This window comes from Citrus sinensis, chromosome 9 (assembly GCF_022201045.2).
Source record: "Citrus sinensis cultivar Valencia sweet orange chromosome 9, DVS_A1.0, whole genome shotgun sequence".
Classification (NCBI taxonomy): Eukaryota; Viridiplantae; Streptophyta; class Magnoliopsida; order Sapindales; family Rutaceae; genus Citrus; species Citrus sinensis.
Genome location: NC_068564.1, coordinates 18,991,742 through 19,012,243, shown reverse-complemented (window position 1 = coordinate 19,012,243; position 20,502 = coordinate 18,991,742). Strand labels below are relative to the sequence as shown.

The 20,502-nt window shown below is 35.3% G+C and overlaps 2 protein-coding genes and 1 pseudogene across 3 annotated transcripts in view; all 3 read left to right on the top strand.

Annotated features, from left to right (window-relative positions):
- The window catches only part of LOC102613513 (trans-resveratrol di-O-methyltransferase-like), a 35,829-nt gene extending 18,834 nt beyond the window's left edge, over positions 1-16,995 (top strand). The window contains exon 3 of one of the 2 annotated variants that reach the window (XR_008051631.1): positions 16,825-16,995. The gene's annotated coding sequence lies outside the window, so the exon portion shown is untranslated. The remainder of the gene's footprint in view (positions 1-16,824) is intronic. The other variant, XR_008051632.1, reaches the window with a different exon arrangement.
- On the top strand, positions 8,788-9,827 carry LOC127899906 (F-box protein CPR1-like; annotated as a pseudogene).
- Positions 15,680-16,995, top strand: LOC127899693 (trans-resveratrol di-O-methyltransferase-like). Its single transcript, XM_052433302.1, has 2 exons — positions 15,680-15,838; positions 16,465-16,995. The coding sequence occupies exons 1-2, from the start codon at positions 15,797-15,799 to the stop codon at positions 16,765-16,767; spliced, it is 345 nt and encodes a 114-aa protein (XP_052289262.1). The 5' UTR covers positions 15,680-15,796; the 3' UTR covers positions 16,768-16,995.
- Positions 16,996-20,502: the final 3,507 nt, after the last annotated feature.

Genomic DNA, 20,502 nt, shown 5'->3' with positions numbered 1-20,502 from the left:
TACCAGGTGGCAAAATTCTAAGGAGGGGAAGCCCTCAAAGCTAAGTTAAAAGAAATATTTTGGGGATGGCGATATGTAACACCCAAAAGATCAACTAATGAGGCCCAAAGGCATATTGTTTAAAGAGTAAAAATGCCAACTTTGTAGTGCAATATACTTAGGGTGTAAATAAAGTAGTTTTGTATTTTCTAAGTTTATTTTAAGAGCTTAATATGGTAATCCATATGCATAATAATTTATACATGCATCAAAGTGTTATCTTACTTGACATTGGCTCCCTAAGTCCTTAGATTGTAGGTAACGATGAGTAGGGCAAGTTGGCGTCAAGGCCTAATCAAGACGAAGTGCATATGGGCATAATAGACCTTGGGATTTTATACTGGGCTCAGCTTTGTTTCAATAAAAATAAACATCTTAGTTTTGTGTAAAATAAAGTTTTTATACTAAGGAGTTTCTATATGACTCTTACTTTTTGTAAGAATGTTTGTTTGTTGTAAACTTTTAGAATTCGTATTTATATTAAAAGTAACTATATTTTTAAGTATTTTAAAGTAAATAATATAGTGGAGTGTTGCATTTTTGCCCCGCTCTACTCTGCTAGCTTACACAATACTTGTTTTCTATTTAATTAAAAATTAAAACAACAGATATCCTTAAAATATCTAGATCGTGAAAGATGGATTTCAAAAAAGCCGACCCCCCGCTCTTAAGAGATGATCGTTCAACCAAGAATGCCAGTTTTTTTTCAATTTAGGAGCTGACAGAGATAATCTGGTCACTCTCTCTTTCAGGGACAAACTATTGGAGTCTCAAAGAACTGTTGCGGAGGATCTAATTACAGAAGATGATGTATTGGAGTTTGAGCCCGGAGAGATTATGGTTGAACATGGGATGACTATGCCATCTATTTCTTTCTCTCTGAGAATGCATGCACAATTGGTTAGGCCATTGCAGTATGCGGTGGTGGTTAAATTACTTGGGCGATCGATTCGCTATCGGGCCCTTTGTAATCGTTTGGGAGCGTTATAGAATTCAACTACAAGTTTTAACGTTATTGATTTGGAAAATAAGTATTTCTTAATCCGGTTTAAATCCAAAGAAGACATGGGTTTTATTTTAACACAAGGACCATGGACGATAATTGGGCATTATTTAATCGTCTAGCCGTGGTCGCCACAGTTTGATAGTTTGAAGAAGAAGTGTGATTCTATCATATTATGTATTAGGTTACTTGGGATGACACTTCACTACTATCATAAGCGCATCTTTAAGATGATTGGACATAAAATTGGCAATGTTGTTCGGATAGATTATAATACGGAGTTCGCGACAAGAGGCAAGTTTGTGAGAATTGCAGTTGAAGTCTCATTTTCAAATCCTCTGGTCTTACAATTGCTTTTGGATGGTAAGGTCCAGAAAGTCAAGTATGAGAATCTCCCAATTATTTGTTTTAGCTGTTGAAAATATGGTTACTATAATGAGGCCTACCCTGATAGAGTTACGAGAAATGAAACAATGAGAGAGAAGGGGCTCGGTGGTGAGAAAACCACTACCGAAGTTTTGTTAACATAAATATTTTATTATTATTGATTTTAATGATAATAAACTTGATTAAGATTGATTAATCTTTTAAAAGCTCAAAATAGTTTTCATATACTTTTAAATCATCATTCTCACTTTATAAAGACTTTATATTCTATGAAAATATTTTTGGTTATTCTCATGTTAATGGTTTCAATTGAAAAAGCTTTGAGAATTTTGACAATAACAAGTATTGCTTCAAATCCTGTAAATGGACCTATTTGACAAGTTTTATAAAGTTTTAGGCCATAGTATAATTTTATAAAATTTTTAGGGCCAAACTATAATTTTACAAAAACAAGTCATTGTAGTAGTCACTGCAGAAAATGGTGATCCCACATCTTGATAACGGCTCACCGACATCGAACAGAATTGAAGATTAGTCTTTGAACAGTAACGGTAATCCGACATCTAGATAATGGCGATTCGACAATTTAAAAATTTAGTCCAACGGTCATATTGACTATTCAAAACGGTGATCCGATATCTAGTTAACGGCGATCCGACAATGTGCAGAAAGTCAATAACGGCTAGTTTTCAGCTCCAACTATAAATTAACTCAATCAAATTCAAACTTTAACGATTCTAACAATTATTATTGAGCAAGACCTTGAGAATACAACATTCATTAACCTTAAATTCTTGTATTCATCTCAGTTACTCATACTTTGAATCTTCATTTGTAATCAAATACATTGTGTGAGAGAGATTTATTTTGTAACATTCTTTAAAATCAAATTGAGTGATTGTAAGTGTTGAGATACACTTGGGTTAAGAGATTGGAGATAATCTCTTGTTGTAAAGATTTATTGACACCTTAGAAGTCAAGTGTAAGCATTTGAAGCCTTGAAGGCTTGCTTAGTAGAATCCTCAAGCCCGAAAAGCTTGAAGGCATGGACGTAGGTGAGGTTGGCCGAGCCACATAAAAATCCTTGTGTTTGAATCTCTCTTCCCTTATCTTTTTATATTGTAATAAATTTATTTGTTATTGCTTTAAATTTGTTTTAGATTTGCATTCAGCTTTGCTTTAAAAATTAATAATTTTTAGAATCCCCATTCACCCCCTCTTGGGTTGCATAACTAGAATTTCATTTGGTATCAGAGTATTGTTCTCTTGTTAGGACTTAATCGTCTAGAGTAAAAGATCCATGGCAACCCTAAATGACTCAATCTTTAGAGAAGGACAATTCACAACTAGACTACCATTCTTTGACGGTAATGACTATGCGTATTGGAAAACTAGGATGAGAATATATTTGCAAGTTTTAGATTATGAAATTTGGGAAGTTGTTTGTGATGGTCCATTCATGCCTATGATTAAAAATGAAGTAGGAGATGATATTCTTAAACCATAAAGTCAATAGAGTGAGTTAGAAAAGAGAAATATGTCCTTAAACTCCAAGGAAATTAATGTCTTGTTTTGTGCTCTTGATAAAAAAGAATTCCATAGAGTATCTAGTTGTGAGAGTGCCATTGAAAATTGGCACAAACTTGAAGTTGTCTATGAAGGTACAAATCAAGTGAAAGAGTCGAAGATTAGTAGGTACACTCGACAATATGAGTTGTTACAAATGGAACAAATTGAGAGTGTGTACTCTATGTATACTAAATTTACGGACATAGTAAACACCCTAGAAGCTCTAGGAAATACCTTCTTAAATAGCGAGAAAGTTAAGAAAATCATTAGGTCACTTCCAAAAGAATGAAGACCTAAAAGAACTGTTATTGAAGAGGCCAAAAATTTAAATACTTTACCCCTTGATGATTTAATTGGTTCTCTCATTTCATATGAAGAATATTTGGTAGTAGAGAAAGGACATGAGGAGAAGAAGAAAAATATTGCTCTCAAAGCCTCAAAATATGAGAGTGATGGGGAGAGTGAACCGGATAATGAAGAGCTGGCCATGCTAGCAAGGAAGTTCAGAAAATTTTTCAAGAAAACCAATGAATGAAGAAAATTCAAAAACTTCAAGAACCAAAGGGAGAAAAAAGAGGTAATCACATGCTATGAATGTAAAAAACCCGGCCATATAAGATCAGAGTGCCCACTTATCAACAAACTCAAGAAGAAATCCATGGTTGCAACTTGGGATGATAGCGATGAAGATTCAAGTGATGAAGAAGAGTCGCAAGAAGTATCAAACCTAGCACTCATGGCAATAGGAGATGATGATAATCTCAATGAGGTAAGTAATCCTACTTATGATGAATTGTGTGATGCTTTTAAAGAATTGCATAATGAGTTGTTGAAGATTGATAAAAAGAATGTATGTCTTAAAAAGGAAATGGTAGAGCTCAAAAATGAAAATGAATCTCTAAACGCAAAAATTACATGCTTAGAAGTAGAGAACAAAACATTGCATGATAGAATTGCATTATCAAATAAGAAAGCTAGCACCTCACATGAGCATTTAGAATCACACATAGATGATTTGAAAAATGAAAATGAAACACTTAAGAAAAAAGGAAATGAGTTAAATGAGATTGTTTTAAAATTTACAAATGGGCAAAAGATGTTGGATAACATGCTCAATTCACAAAAATGTGTGTTTGACAAAGGGGGTATTGGGTATAAGCCAAACTTGAAACAAAATATTATAAGAACTACTTTGTGAAGAGTACATCTAGTAGCAATCAAGTTGTATGTCATTTCTATAATCAAGATGGTCATATGAAAAATAGGTGTTCAGTAAAAAGAAATACATATTATGGTATGAAATGCATTTGGGTTCCAAAAGGAACCATTGCTAACTCTCAAGGACCCAAAACGCTTTGAGTACCTAAAACTTGAAATTTTCTCTATAGGGCATGAAGAAGAAGAAAAATAAATGGTACTTGGACAATGGTTGTTCAAGGCACATGATCGGAAACTATACATGGTTCTCAAGCTTCACCAAAATTGAAAATAGTGGAGACGTATCTTTTGGAGACAATTCAAAAGGCAAAATTCTCAGAATTGGAAATGTTGGTAAAGTTTCATCAACTCTAATTGAGAATGTATGTTTGGTTTAGAACTTAAAACACAACTTGATTAGTATTAGTCAATTATGTAACAAAGGTTATAAAATTATTTTTGATAAATTTAGTTGTGTCATTCAGAATTCATGTGATGGCAAGATCTTATTTGTTGGAAATAGATGTGGTAATGTTTATATAATTGACATAGAATGTGCATCTACTCTTGATAAATGTTTTTCGGCATTGCATGATGATAGTTGGTTATGACATAGAAAACTAGGACATGCAAGTATGGATTTGATTTCAAAAATTTTGAAAAATGATTTAGTCAAAGGTCTTCTAAAAATCGGTTTTCAAAAGGATAGAATTTATGAAGCTTGTCAATTTGGAAAAAAAAATCAAAACATCTTTTAAAAACAAAAATCATATTTTCACTTAAAAACAACTTCAACTTTTTCACGTATATTTGTTTGGACCTTCAAGGTATGCTAGCTTGAATGGAAAATATTACACTTTTGCAATTGTTGGTGATTTTTCAAGATACACATGGGTATTATTCTTAACTAATAATGATGATGCTCTTGATGCTTTTAAAGTACTTTGTAAGAAAATTCAAAATGAAAAAGGGTATGGTATTGTATGCACTAGAAGTGATCGTGAAGGCAAGTTTGAAAACTATGCATTTGAAACCTTTTGCAATAATCTTGGCATTGTGCACAATTTTCATCACCTAGAACTCCACAACAAAATGGAGTTGTTGAGAGAAAGAATAGATCAATTCAAGAAATGGCTATGACTATATTGAATGAAAATTCTTTGCCTAAGTATTTTTGGGCCGAGGCCGTCAACACCGCTTGTTATGTTTTAAATCGTGTGTTGATTAGATCTAATCTTAATAAAACTCCATATGAGCTTTGGAAAGATAGAAACCCAATATTGGTTATTTCAAAGTTTTTGGATGGAAATGTTTTATTTTGAACACAAAAGATAATCTTGGCAAATTTGATCCAAAATCCAATGTTGGTATTTTTCTTGGATATTCAAATTCAAGTAAAGCTTATAGAGTTTATAACAAAAGAACTCTAGTTGTAGAAGAATCTATGCATGTTACATTTGATGAGTCTAACCCCTCCTCTGCGGAGAAAGGAATTACTTATGATGATGCAGATGGAGAGTTACAAGAAGAATCATCAAAGGATAAACAAGAGAATGCACCACAAAGAAATCAAGAGAACGGACAAGAAGGGCAAACAAATATGGAACAACATGAAGGTACTTCTCAAGCACTCCCCAAGGAGTGGAGGTATATTTCTTCACATCCTAAGGATGTAATTTTAGGAGATCCCTCACGAGGTGTTACAACTAGATCATCACCTAGGAATGCTTGTGAGCATAATGCATTTATTTCTCGAATTGAACCCAAATCCTTTGCGGATGCAGAAAATGATGAATCTTAGATTATGACAATGCAAGAGGAGTTAAATCAATTTGAGAGAAACAATGTGTGGGAATTAGTTCCTAAACCGAAACATCAATCTATCATAGCTACTAAATAGGTTTTTAGGAATAAGATGGATGAATCCGGTGTGGTTATAAGGAATAGAGCTAGATTAGTTGCTCAAGGTTACAACCAAGAAGAATGAATTGATTTTGATGAAACATTTGCACCCGTAGCTAGATCAGAATCAATTAGAAAAAAGAGAGCCTATGGCTGACTATTCAATTTTTGAGTAAGGGTTTCAATAATTGATTGGACAATTAGAAGGAGAATTAACTCTGTTTTCTCATGAATTTGGAATGTAAGTTCTTAGCATAGTCCTCTACATTCTTACTAGTCTTGATTTTTATTTTATCCTTTCGGTGGCTGTTATTTAAAATACTCATTTGTTAGAGAGATAGATATTAGAGTGTTATTGTGAGCCAAAATTGTTGAGATTGTTGATGTTGTTAATATCTAATGTTATCTAAAGAAGAATTTGTGTTTTAATTCCATTATTTATTTAGTTGAACATTATATTGGACTATAATCTCATAGTTTTTTTTCCAATTTGGGTTTTCTATGTAAAAATTTGTGTCTCTTCTAGTTGATTTATTACTTTGGATTGTATTGGTTTATTTTCTGCATATTAATTTGTGATGCATATTCCATTTTAAGCACACAAGGAGGGAAAAAGTTTGCTTTCGCTTTCTTTGTAGTTGTTTGTGCGAATTCTTTTCCTAACATTATAAAGGGTTGAATGCTTTATTGACTTATTTTCTTAGGGTACAGGATGGATCATGTATTTATATCAAGAATAGAGGAATTATATATGGAAGAAATATTTTTCTTGAATTATTGGGATTCATTATAAACTTAGACATTAGCTAGTTGTTGGCTAAGTTACGAAGAAAATCTAGTCTTGAATGATAGTTAGCTATCTTTTTTTTTTTTTCGCGAGTTTGCATGTCACAAGATTGTGTGAGATGATTCCATTGCAGGCCTTTAGTAGAGTAATACAAATTGCCATATTTGTATCCAAGGGTTTGTTACTTAGGACCAGATGTGACTATTTGAAATCCATGAATTCCACATGTGGTGGGCAATGTATATCAACATAGTTGTCTTTTATAAGTAGTTTAATAGTATTTTATACTTTAATTAATTACATACTTGTGTGTATTATTTAGTTAATAATGCTTAGGACCAGATGTTTCAATTTTACAAAATTCAAATTTTAACTAGAATAAAAAAAATTAGGGCTTGACTCACTTAAATGTAATGTAACATTTAAATAAACTCATGAGTCAACCTATAACAGCTCAATTGTTTCACTTATTGTAATTTTTATTATTTTGCGTGACAATTCAAGCATTGTTGTGTGTAACATATGATGTGACGTAGCATGACCCTCAAAAATTATATATTACATATTACATCACTGTACAATTTTGACAATTTTGATTCCAAGTCCAAATGAAAGTAATATTTAATTTTTTTAGCTGAAATATAAATGAGTTTTAATTTTTCTAAAGTATGAATACAAATATTTGAGCAATATTTTTTTAAATATCTGAATATAAATGGCATCTTTTTATTTTTATAAATATAAAAATATTAAACATGATTATTTGATATGTATATCCTTTTAAATAAAAATAAATAAATTTTATAGTTTAGGAAATAAGTATATTTTATAGAGATAGTTTTGGAATGTATAACATTTACTTCTCATTTAGACCTTTTCTCTATTTTGGTAAAAATTACAAAAGTTTATTTATTATATTTAAATGTAAATATTTGAAAATCAGAGATAAATTAGAAACAAAAATGCAAAGTTTTTTAAAAATATGAAATTAATAGAATTTCAGACTTCAAATATTTAATAAACAAGCCTTTAGATTTTATAAAATTCGGACATGCGGACTAGATACACTTTTGTATGTATCATTTACTGTCACACCTTTAATTTTATTTTGCGATATTATAGAGAGAGCCCAATATTTATTTTCAAATGAAACGATCAACACAATTTCACAAATTGAACGAAACTTACTGTGAGAAGATGTTATTAGATCCAGAGGCTATTGCATTCTTGTTTCAAGTCAAGCTCTTGATCTTGAACAAACTCCAAATCAGGCATTCTGTCATTTCATGAGTTCATTTTCCGTTTTTCCGAAAAAAAATGATGAGAAAAAAAATCATAAGATATTTTTTTCAAAGTGACTCCAAACATAAATTTTCCATTATTTTCGTTTTTGCGAACAAGTTTTGTATGTTACAATTTTTTATTATACCTTTATTATTTTCTCAACAAGCTACCAGTTGTTTCTTCCATAATGAAATGGCAATATAAATTGGTAACGTAAACACTTTTCTAGATGCACAAAATATTTTAGACAAATCTAAAATTCTGTGTGACTATTTCTAAACACAAAAGGACCTGTGTAACAATTTTTAAATTCTGATGTCAATGTCTTTTTCTTTTTTCTTTTTTTTTTGAAGAAAAGGAAAAATATTTTTTTAGAAAAAAATATGTTAATTTAATCAGAGTCATCTTGGTTTCAATAAATAATTAATCTTCTAGTATAGTAGTCTTGCTGTCAGTGCAATGTACTGATTATTCAATTCACTATGTACAAATTACAAGTCATCTTAACATTATGAACCAAAAAAAAAAAAAAAAGCACATCTTGTAAAGCACACTTGTAGAAAAATCATCCAAAATGGTTCCATGATCCAGATTTACACAAAATCAAGCTAAAATAGACATGGTCAAACTTCCACAAGATATTTTTACTGATACACTATCGCGGCTACCTATTGAGGTCCCTTTTTATGGTTTAAGTGTGTATCCAAGACATGGTTTTCTTTAATCTCTAATTCTCAATTTGCCAAATTCCAACTCTAACAAGCAATTTTAAAAGTCCGGTACCAGTGGTAAAATTTGTAGAGTCTTACTCACGACTTCTCCACTTCAATCCATCGATTATAGAGCATTTGGATTTGGTGATCTGAGAAACGGTAATGTAACACTGCAACTTGGTTATCCTGGGAAAAAAATTCCTGAAGATGATGCTACTATTATAGGATCCTGTAATGGCATGGTGTGCATATATTTTGATTCCACCAACATGGTTTTGTGGAACCTGAGTACTCGAGTTTCCAGGGAATTCTCAATGCCTGATCCTTTTCCTGAACAAGATGATTTTTCAAATGGGTTTGGTTATGATATCTTTGGTGATGATTATAAACTGATTAGATGTTTTATTTAAACTATTGGAAATGGAAACGTTTCCAGGGAAACTAAACTTCTTGTTTTTTTCCCCTGAAAAACGGTTCCTGGAAAGAAATTTAGTACTTTCTTTGGAGTGCTGATATCTTCAGAATAGGAGTTCTGTCAAATAACCTACTGCATTGGCTTGAAATGCAAAAAGGAGCTTCTGAGAAGAAGTATGTAATTGTGTCATTCGATCTGATAGAAGAAAGATTCGAAGAGATTTTGTCTTTGCAAGATCATACTGACCAAAATACGTATGTTGTAAACTAGAGAAATTGGAGAGACCGCCTTATCATTTTCAACGATCAAAAGGACCGTAGTTTCGGGGCCTGGGAATTGAAAGAATCACATGGACTAGAGTGTTCAGCATCTCAAGTAAGATATTTCCTAAATATGAATATTATCCAACTCTAGTAGGCTTTACTAAAGAGCATAAAGTTTTGGTGGAGATTGATGGAGGGAAGTTAGTTTTGTAGAACAAAAAAGGAAAAGACATTCAGAAGTTTTGAGATATATGATGAGTGGCATTGATTTGAAGGTATCATGTGCGAGGAAAGTTTAGTTTCTCCAATTGTTGATGAAGCAAGCAAGTTTTAGAAACAATGCTCTAAGGAAAAGGTAATAATGACATTATCAGTTTTGGCCTTTGACTTTTTTTTTTTTTTTTCTGAACACTTATCACTTGCTGCATCTGAAATGTGATTCATAATGGCAGTGGCATCTTTACAACTCTTTAAAAATAAAAAGCGAAAAAATAGAAAAGAAAATTGCGATATTCATATTCTACCATGTCGTATATTCATTTGCTTTTTCTGATCAAGATGCATGAGCCTCAAGTGGGTGCATTTAAGGTTGGGTTTTAAAGTTTCTTGACCCATGTTTTGTCGCTCCATTTCAGTCTTTAAGTAGTTGGTTCAAAGGGACTGAGCTCACGTTGTGGGAAACTGTTCATGGAATCAAGTTCTGGGAATTTATGAATCAAAACCCTGGAATAAACCAGCGGTTCAATGAAGCAATGGCCAGTGACACTCAAATAATGACAAGCTTTGTTGTCAAAGCCGAGTGCAAGCAAATCTTTGAAGGGTTGGGCTCATTGGTTGACGTAGGAGGTGGCAACGGATCGCTTTCCAGAATCATGATAAGCCCAGAACTAAAATGGTTAATTAAACAACCCGGTAGAGAGTCGAGTGTTGTTGGAAGTATGAAAACTTGTATTTATCAACAGAAATAAACCAAAACACCCAAGCATTCGAGAGGCTTGGTATCTCTCCCCAAAATGAGCAAGCTCACTACAAAATAATTCTCTCGATGCCCTCCCCAAAAAACCAACTTCCCCCATATAACCCCCTCCACAAAAGAATAACAGAAAAACTCTAACAAATTATCAAAACCGAAAACCATCAACTTATTACTAACAGAAATGCATAACAAACTCCTCTCTCTATACTACTTAATGACACGTCAGCCACAATGGGTATTTCTAGAATTACCCTTGCGCCTTGCATATGTGAAACGCACTTGTGGCCTAACATTACCATCCGCCCAAACTTTCACCTTGTCCTCAAGGTGGAAATCGGGAAATTGTTGTTGGATCAGATGAAAATCCTCCCAAGTTGCCTCAAATTCAGGCAAGGATTTCCATTTGACCAGCACCTCCACTTCACCGGATTGACCATTAACCTTAGGACGAACTCCCAACAATTTTTCAGGTTCCACCACGAGTTCAAGCTCAGGAGTCAACTGTGGGGGGATAGTGGGGGAAAAGGGTGACACACCAAGTGCTGCCCTCAATTGCGAAACGTGAAAGACAGGGTGGAGTTTTGCTGTTTGAGGCAGTTCTAGTTTGTATGCCACCTTCCCGATACGCTGAAGAACCTTAAATGGACCGTAGTAACGTGCAGCTAATTTCTCAAACTTACGTTGAGCGAGGGAGCGCTGCCGGTAAGGTCTTAGTTTCAGAAATACCAAATCACCTGCATGGAACTCGACATGATGGCGCTTTTGATCAGCTTGCAGCTTCATCCGCTGCTGGGCACGAAGCAACTGCATCCTCAGATCGTCCAGTATGGCATCACGATCCTCCATTAACTGTTCCACCAAAGATACCGAAGCTGCTCCTTGCTCATACCGAATAAGAGGGGGTGGATCCCTTCCATAGAGAGCACGAAATGGAGTACAACGTGTGGAAGAGTGGAAGGAAGTATTATACCAATACTCAGCCCATGCCAACCAGCGAGCCCAACTTCGAGGTTTTCCAGAAGCAAAGCAGCGTAGATATGTTTCCAGACAACGATTGACAACTTCTGTTTGTCCATCGGATTGTGGATGATAGGCGGTGCTTCTTTTGAGAGTAGTTCCCTGTAGCTTGAACAATTCACTCCAAAAATGGCTCAAGAATATCCTATCTCGGTCAGAGATAATTGACTGTGGTATTCCATGAAGCCTAACAATTTCACGAACAAAGATTCCAGCAACCGAAACAGCAGAAAAAGGATGTTTCAATCCTATGAAGTGAGCATACTTACTCAGCCTGTCCACCACTACTAAGATGGCATCCCACCCTTCAGAACGAGGCAGCCCCTCAATAAAATCAAGTGTGACTTCCTCCCAAACCTGGGCTGGTAGTGGAATAGGTTGAAGTAACCCCGCGGGAGTAGTGGCCAAGTACTTATTCTGCTGGCAGGTGGTGCATTCCCGTACAAATCTGGTGACATCCTTGCGCATACCTATCCAATACAATTCTGCTGCTAATCGTAGGTAAGTTTTTGTTTCTCCCGAATGTCCCCCAATCGGAGTAGTGTGAAACTCTCCTATGAGAGCAGAAAGAAGCTTAGAAGTCTGAGGAATAACCAGCCGACTCTTGTAGAACAATACTCCATGCTCAACTGAGAACCCCACATGAGATTGTGTACCTGAAGTTATGTCTTCCCTTAGTTTCTTCAGAAAGGTATCCTCTGCCAACTCAACCTTTAAGGAATCCCAATGTTGCCACTGAGGAATCGCCAAAGCTGAACACTCTGCAGGTTCTGTTAAGCGTGAGAGTGCATCCGCTACTCGATTACTTGCCCCACTACGATATTGAATATCGAAATCATATCCCATGATTTTGGTGATCCATTTTTGATATTCAACTCCAACAATCCTCTGCTCCAAAAGGAATTTTAAGCTCTGTTGGTCTGTTCGCACAATGAATCGCCTTCCTAGCAAGTACGGCCGCCATTTCAGGATTGCAAACACTATGGCCATTAGTTCTTTCTCATATATGGACTTAAGGCGAGCCCGGGGCCCCAAAACTTGGCTGTAGTAAGCTACTGGTTGTTGCCCCTGTAGTAGAACAGCCCCTAACCCAAAACCAGATGCATCAGTCTCCACAATAAATGGCTTTGTGAAATCAGGCATTGCCAACACAGGGACTGAAGACATCGCTTGTTTGAGTTCTTCAAATGCCGCTGCAGCTTCTGAACTCCACCCAAACCTATCTTTCTTGAGCTGATCAGTCAAAGGCGATGCGATTCTAGCATACCCAGCCACGAACTTTCTATAATATCCCGTCAATCCCAGAAATCCCCTTAACGCTTTCAGATTAGTGGGCGTCGGCCACGAGTTCATGGCTTGGATTTTACTTGGATCCGCTGCCACCCCTTGTCCAGAGATGATATGGCCTAAGTATGCCACTTGAGTCCTTCCAAACTCACATTTTTTTCGGTTGGCATAAAGGCTGTTGGCCTGCAATATTCCCAAGACGAGAGCCAAGTGCTGCTGATGGGATTCCATTGAAGGGCTGTAAATTAGAATATCATCGAAGAACACTAGCACAAACTTCCGAAGATAAGGCCGGAAGACATCATTCATCAAGGATTGGAAAGTCGCCGGGGCATTCGTTAGTCCGAAAGGCATGACGAGGAACTCGTAGTGGCCATCATGCGTTCGAAAAGCAGTCTTATGAACATCCTGACTACTGACTCTAATTTGATGGTAGCCCGACTTTAAATCTAGCTTGGAAAAAATTCTGGCACCATGTAACTCATCTAAAAGTTCGTCAATGACGGGGATGGGATACTTATCTGGTACCGTTGCTTTGTTGAGAGCCCTGTAATCCACACAAAAACGCCACGATCCGTCTTTCTTCTTAACCAACAAAACTGGGCTCGAGAATGGACTATTGCTGACTTGGATTATTCCCGCATCTAACATCTCCTGAATCAGTCTTTCAATCTCATCTTTCTGGGCATGAGGATAGCGGTATGGTCGGACACTAACAGGTTGACTGCCGTCTTTGAGCAAAATGGAATGCTCATGTCCCCTGGTAGGTGGTAAGCCCATGGGCATGTTAAAAACCAATTCGTATTCTGCTAGGACTTGGTTTAGATCCGTTGGCACCTCAGGGCTCACTTCGCACAAACCTTCAAATTGATTACATTCCACCAGAATTCCAGCTCCCTCGTGTTTAATGGTGCGCATCATTGCCTTCAGTGACACCAAAGTTTTGCCAAGGGAAAGATCCCCTCGTAGAGTAACAGATTCATTTCCGACCATGAACTTCATCACCTGTGTCTTCCAATTTGTGTGTGTCATCCCCAAAGTTTCAAGCCACTGAACTCCTAATATAACATCCGAGCTCCCCAACCCAAGCGGCAAGAATTCCTCTACAATATCTATTCCATGTAAATGAATGGTCACTCCCCGACATAACCCTTCTCCTTTTACAGCCGCTCCAGTTCCCATAGTCACCCCATAAGCCCCAGTTTTAACAATGGGTATCTGCATCTTACTAACCAAATCTAGAGAAATAAAATTGTGGGTTGCACCTGAATCAATCAGTACCACCACCTCTTGTTCCCCGATAATCCCTTTAAGCTTCATCGTCTTTGGTGTAGTCAGACCAACCACCGAGTTAAGGGAGACCTCTACCACTTGATTAATTTCGGCCGTTTCCAGCTCAGGATCGACTTCACCCGAACCTTCTGCCTCTTCATGCTCTGCTTCGTCCATGTCGTAGGTGAGAAGGACAGTCAATTCTTTCTTCTTGCAGCGATGCCCAGGTGCCCACTTTTCATCACATCGATAACATAGTCCCTTCTCTCTTTTCTTCTGTAATTCTGAATCGGACAACCGCCTAATCTCTCCCGACAATCGAGCCGTGTTATGATTTGCCCCAATCGAAGATCGCGAAGCTTCAGAATGGAGGTTCACACCTCGTGTTGACCCTCCTGCTCGTTGAAACCCACTGTCTGCTTTGTGGGTCTTGGTCACCCATAGTTTCTCCTCAATCTTTTGGGCTAAGTCCATGGCCCGGCCCAAATTATTGGGTTCCATGATCCGAACCTCAACCCGAATTTCTGGCTTCAATCCGTTGATAAAATTTCCCAGAGCTAGTTCGTCTGTAATGTTCTCCAACGGCGCCGAAAGTTCGATGAATTTCCGGCGGTATTCTCGCACACTGCTTCCTTGAGTAAGGGCTAGCCATTGTTCATAGAGGGAACCCGCTTGGGTTACTCGGAATTGTTTCAAGATTAGGACCCTCATCTCTTCCCAAACCACTATGGATCTCTTCCTATTCTCCCATTGATACCACAACAGGGCATCTCCCTCGAAAGCTATTATTGCCGCCTCAAGTTTTTCTTCATTGGATAACCGATTTACGGAAAAATATCGTTCAGCCTTCAGAATCCAGCCATCCGGATTTGAGCCATCGAACAGTGGCATTTCAAGTTTCCTGAATCGGAAATCGTGGCGAGTTCCGCCTGAGCTCGATCCACCGCCGAAGTTGGGACTGAGCATCTTTTCCCCTTTATACGAGTTCGAACCTCCCGTATCCTCCTGAAGTTTGATGAACTGTTCGAATCGTTTGTTCATCGTCTGTATTTCATCCTTCAACGATCCCATTTCCCGTTGAAACTCCTCCTGCGCAGCAACCATTGCCTCCTCCATGGAATCCATTCGTTGAGCAACATTTTTGCCAGTCATTTTCAAGGTACGTGACTGCTCTGATACCAATTTGATAAGCCCAGAACTAAAATGGTTAATTAAACAACCCGGTAGAGAGTCGAGTGTTGTTGGAAGTATGAAAACTTGTATTTATCAACAGAAATAAACCAAAACACCCAAGCATTCGAGAGGCTTGGTATCTCTCCCCAAAATGAGCAAGCTCACTACAAAATAATTCTCTCGATGCCCTCCCCAAAAAACCAACTTCCCCCATATAACCCCCTCCACAAAAGAATAACAGAAAAACTCTAACAAATTATCAAAACCGAAAACCATCAACTTATTACTAACAGAAATGCATAACAAACTCCTCTCTCTATACTACTTAATGACACGTCAGCCACAATGGGTATTTCTAGAATTACCCTTGCGCCTTGCATATGTGAAACGCACTTGTGGCCTAACAAATCATCTCTGAAGCATTCCCTGGCATCAAATGCACTGTACTCGACCTCCCGCATGTTGTTGCTAACCTGCCTGAGGCTGACAACTTGAAATACATAGCAGGTGACATGTTTCCGTTTATCCCTCCGGCAGATGCCTTTCTCTTCAAGGTAAGATCCAATTTTAAAAATTTAAAACAACTTCTTAACCGCTTTCGTAAATACCAGATGATTTATTTCAATTGTTCTGTGTGCAGCACACATATCCGGACGTTAGAATCTTACAAAATCAGGATTTGAATGATTCAAATCAGATTTAAAGTAAAAGCAAAATGCTACACAACTCTAAATTTAATTAACATTTGGATTTTACAGAATCTAGAAGTTTAGGCTTTAGCATGATCATTTACGTAGTCATTCTCTAGTGCGGGTGTAGATTCGAAGTTTACCATATTCGTAAAGGCTTGTATAACATTGAAACTTATTTTTTCATAACTTACATGTATATGTATTAATATGTGCGTGTGTGTGTTTATAGGCGGAGTAGTAAAACGTTTTATCTACAACACTATAAAATTATTTTACAATATTTAAAACAACCAATCTGCATTCTAAAAAGTATGATTTGTCTATGTGTGCGCGCATAGATAGATAGATAGATAGATAGATAGACACACGCACGAACTGGGATTTTATTAAAAAGAAAAAGTATATTTTAACTAAAATGTCAGATCAAACAACAGAACTGCACTATAAGTAGTGGATATTAATTAAATGAGTGATTGGCATGGTTGCAGTTGGTTTTTCATGGATTAGGTGATGAGGATGGGTTGAAGATACTGAAGAAACGCAGAGAAGCAATTGCAAGCAATGGTGAGAGAGGAAAGGTCATAATAATAGATATTGTTATCAATGCAGAGGAAGAGGAACGCGAATTAACCGAAACAAAGTTCTTGTTTGACATTTTGATGAGCGTTAACGCTAATGGAAAAGAGAGAACTGAAAGTGAATGGGCAAAGCTATTCTCCGACGCTGGTTTCAGTCACTACAAAATAACACCTATATTTGGCATGAGATCCCTCATTGAAGTCTATCCATAAAAAATTGAGTAACCGTATTCCCGCAAGTCTCTTGTACTGCTTGATGGGATAGCAAAGTTTCGTTCAAGATGTATGCGTAGTAGTTGAAATGTCTCGAAATGACTAGAAAATGAGGTGACACACGGGTTTGAATATAGGATGAGTCACTCAATTAAAATGCTATAGTCTTTTGGGATGGAAACTTAAATATCCTAGACCACCCTTTAATATATTAAGAATAAAGGATTAGTGTGTACCATGTTATATTGCATTTTTATATTGTTTCCAGCATCTGCTCTTATGTTTTATCTTTACTAATTAAATTACGATCTTTCTTAAGTTATTGTGTTCCCAAAACAAGTAACTGCAAAATAATTTATATTGTTACTTTGGATATCTTCAATTAGGTTGTACATTAATGATAAATGATTCAAAATTTATATTTGCAATGTAAGTAAAAAATAATAATAATTTGTAAAAAAATTAAAAAAGCAAAAATAACCTATTCAAATTAATGAGTAATATTACTATTCAAAATTAATATTTCAAAAGTATAACATCCCCACGATTCTTCTAAGCCAATCAGAAACATCATTGGCTAAGATTGTTTGATGTAAGCCAAAATTGAAGTTTAATTATTTTATTTAGTATTTTAATTTTTTCAAGCAGAATTTATAATTGGACTTGTATTTGGGGTGCATGGATTCTCTTTTCCGGTTTATTATTAGAAAGTTATGTCATGGGCTTAATAATTTATCATTAAAATCCTTATTTTATGCGAGGGTTTTATCTATCTTGATCACATTTCCACTATGTTATTACAAAAATCTTCAATTAACATGCAGTATAATATCCAAGTCAACTCAATCAAGTGAAGCTAATTAAAACTGAGGATCAAATAGCACAATCAACCTTACATAACAAGCAAGAATAATGGAAGCCATGAATTAATCACTAGCCGTTAGACCTCTATTCGTTTCTTTTAATTTAACCAGGTGGAAGCCAAGAATCTTGGGCAAAACACTATGCCCCATATTGTCTATGTAACCAACAATTCGTCAATGAAACTTTTTTTTTTATGGTATCACAGCCAATCTTGAGAGTCACAGACATGCATGGTTATTATGTTTCAATGAAAAAGAGTTTGCCACTAGTGAACCTCTTAAGAAAGTTGGCTTGCTTGAATGTAGATCAGTATACAAAAGAAATTCGAAGCTATTTGTGATTGTTTGGCTGACGTCAAGAAACCAGTGGAAGATGTCGATAAACAGTGGCAATTGGCACGTGGACTTGGACCAGACTTGAGACCTGAAGGTAGCGATGCTGGGAAAACCTCCATACGGTCAATTTGGTCCTTTTAAGGTTCAAAAAGTTGAATTAATTTTCTTGTAATGCAAGCTAGTATCTAAGATGGTCAATGGATCTAGAGATGGTGGAAAGAAAAAAACACTTAAAGAAAGATGTAATTGATTGATTATGTTAACTGCTAGCTCATTTGTAAATTTGAAAGATAACGAAGACTCTATTGTAATTCACCCCATTAAGTGCAGTGTGATTATACAAAGAGTAGTATTAGGCATCTTAAAATTATACCTCAAATGATATGATATTCATAACGATGGCATAGTTTAATTAACTCACGTAATATTTGCGAATAACATGTTACATACCATGCATATCACATAATATTTCAGTGTGAATATTATTTTCTCTTTAATGATAAATTGTATTGTGGGCATTTAAATATACAATATTGTAAAATTTAACTAAAGAGTTGGTGTAACCAATATTTTGATAAGGATATCTAATGAAATTTCAAATAAATTTCATTTTGACCTTAAATTCCAAGCGACCTGCAGAATATATACACTACGATTTATTCAGAGCAATCCGAAAACGAAATAATATGAGCTTTCAGTTTGATTAAATATTTTTCCCAATACATTCAGATTTCAGAAAGTTTCAAAAGAAAGCTGAAAAAATATATCAATAATTGAAATGAAAAAAGTTGGAAGGAGGTATCTAAAAGTCAATTTCAACGCCAATGATGTGTAATTCCACATGAGTAAACTAATTAATTGCCATGAGAAAACGAAAAGAAAAGAAAGGTGCGTAAAATTTAATTTGACAATAACAGCTACGTTCTCCAACCCCCCCCCCCCCCCCCAACACCAAAAAAAGGCATAAATTTCGTTTGACAATGATGTCCTGATATCCATGATGTCAACTTGGGAAAGGAAAAAAAAAAAACTTCATCATAAAGAAATTTCATTTGACATATTATCATTTATCTTGCTTCGCTTGGTATCATTTGTGCATTTTATTGTCTTTGAAGCATATGATTTTTTTTGTTTGGTACTATGTAGGTGTTATTTTAATTTATATATTAAGAAACGTGATTGTTATATGGAAGAAATATTTTGCTGAAATAATGGGATTCATTCTAAACCTAGACATTGACTAGCTAGCCGTACACTGCAAGAAAATGAGACATTTCCAAGAAATAAAAGATACACTGTCGGAAATAAACTTATTTTATTGTTTAATGACCCCCATTATTTTATATAATAACATTATTTTATTATTTTATTATTTTTACTGTTGAAATATCTATATTAGGGAAGTAATGTAACAAACATAATAATAATATACGGAATATACTAAATGTAATTTCATTAATTTCAACAATTTATAAAATCACATTCATCATTCAAAAATGCAACAAAAATATCAATTTTATAATATCTTTTACAAAAAAAAAAAACCAAAGTATAAACAAAATGATATCACCATATCTTAGATATGTTCAATCATCCTCTAAAACAACTTGAGTTGCTGAATCATTTGCCTCAACTTCATCATCCTCATACCCATCATCATCTTCTCTCGTCAAAACAATGTCCTAGGTGAAAGAAGGAATTTTAATCATTATTATTACCAAAACAAGAACTTGTATAAAATATAATCAAGAAGCTGAGACTAATGAGAAAAATATTGTAATAAAAACAAGTTTATATAGATGCATAGTCTCCATTTCAAAAAATCTAATAATTATTTCATCATTCACCTATATTAGAAAATTGTCCATAATTACTTAAGTTCATCAACTAATAGAGCAATGACAAGTCACCAATCATTTTTTGTGAGAACTCAAAGCATAGAAAAATTCATTCACTTAATCTATTAATAAAATGAAATAAACAACCTATACCTTATGACATGATTCTTGTACAGACTTTCCAAGAACAAGTTTTATCATTCTTTTCAACTTCTGGATTTCTTTCTCTAAGTCTTTTACTTTTACTTCTAAATTACTACATTGATGCTTGTTACGTCCTTGACTTGGAGAAACATACACATCCTTGCCTTTGATGCCTGCTCCCTGACCAACAACACGACCATGTGCTGCTTCTCTTGTCACTTCTCGATATATTTTCCATTCATCCACTGGCAAGCCTTGATCTACAATAGTGGATCTCATTGATTCCATTGTTTCCTATAATAAATAAATACATTTGTGCGAGTGCATATAGTAATGAAATCATGCAAATAAATTAGGAATATTATGAAAATTTAATATCAAATACACACATGCATTTCCTTTGCCTTGTTACTTGCCAATGTCCCCTTACATGAAACATCTTGAATAAATTAAGTGGATTAAGTTCAGTACCTATTTGTTACTGCAATAAAGAATTGAAATTGAATTTGATCATAATAAATAAACGCACTTCTTTTATGAGCAAAGTCAAATAT

What these genes read in the sequence shown, in the direction of transcription:
- LOC127899693 (XM_052433302.1), top strand. Translation starts at nt 15,797, where the DNA reads ATGTTTCCGTTTATCCCTCCGGCAGATGCCTTTCTCTTCAAG. An exon ending in CAGATGCCTTTCTCTTCAAG is followed by an intron (nt 15,839 to 16,464) that starts GTAAGATCCAAT and finishes GCATGGTTGCAG; the next exon opens with TTGGTTTTTCATGGATTAGG.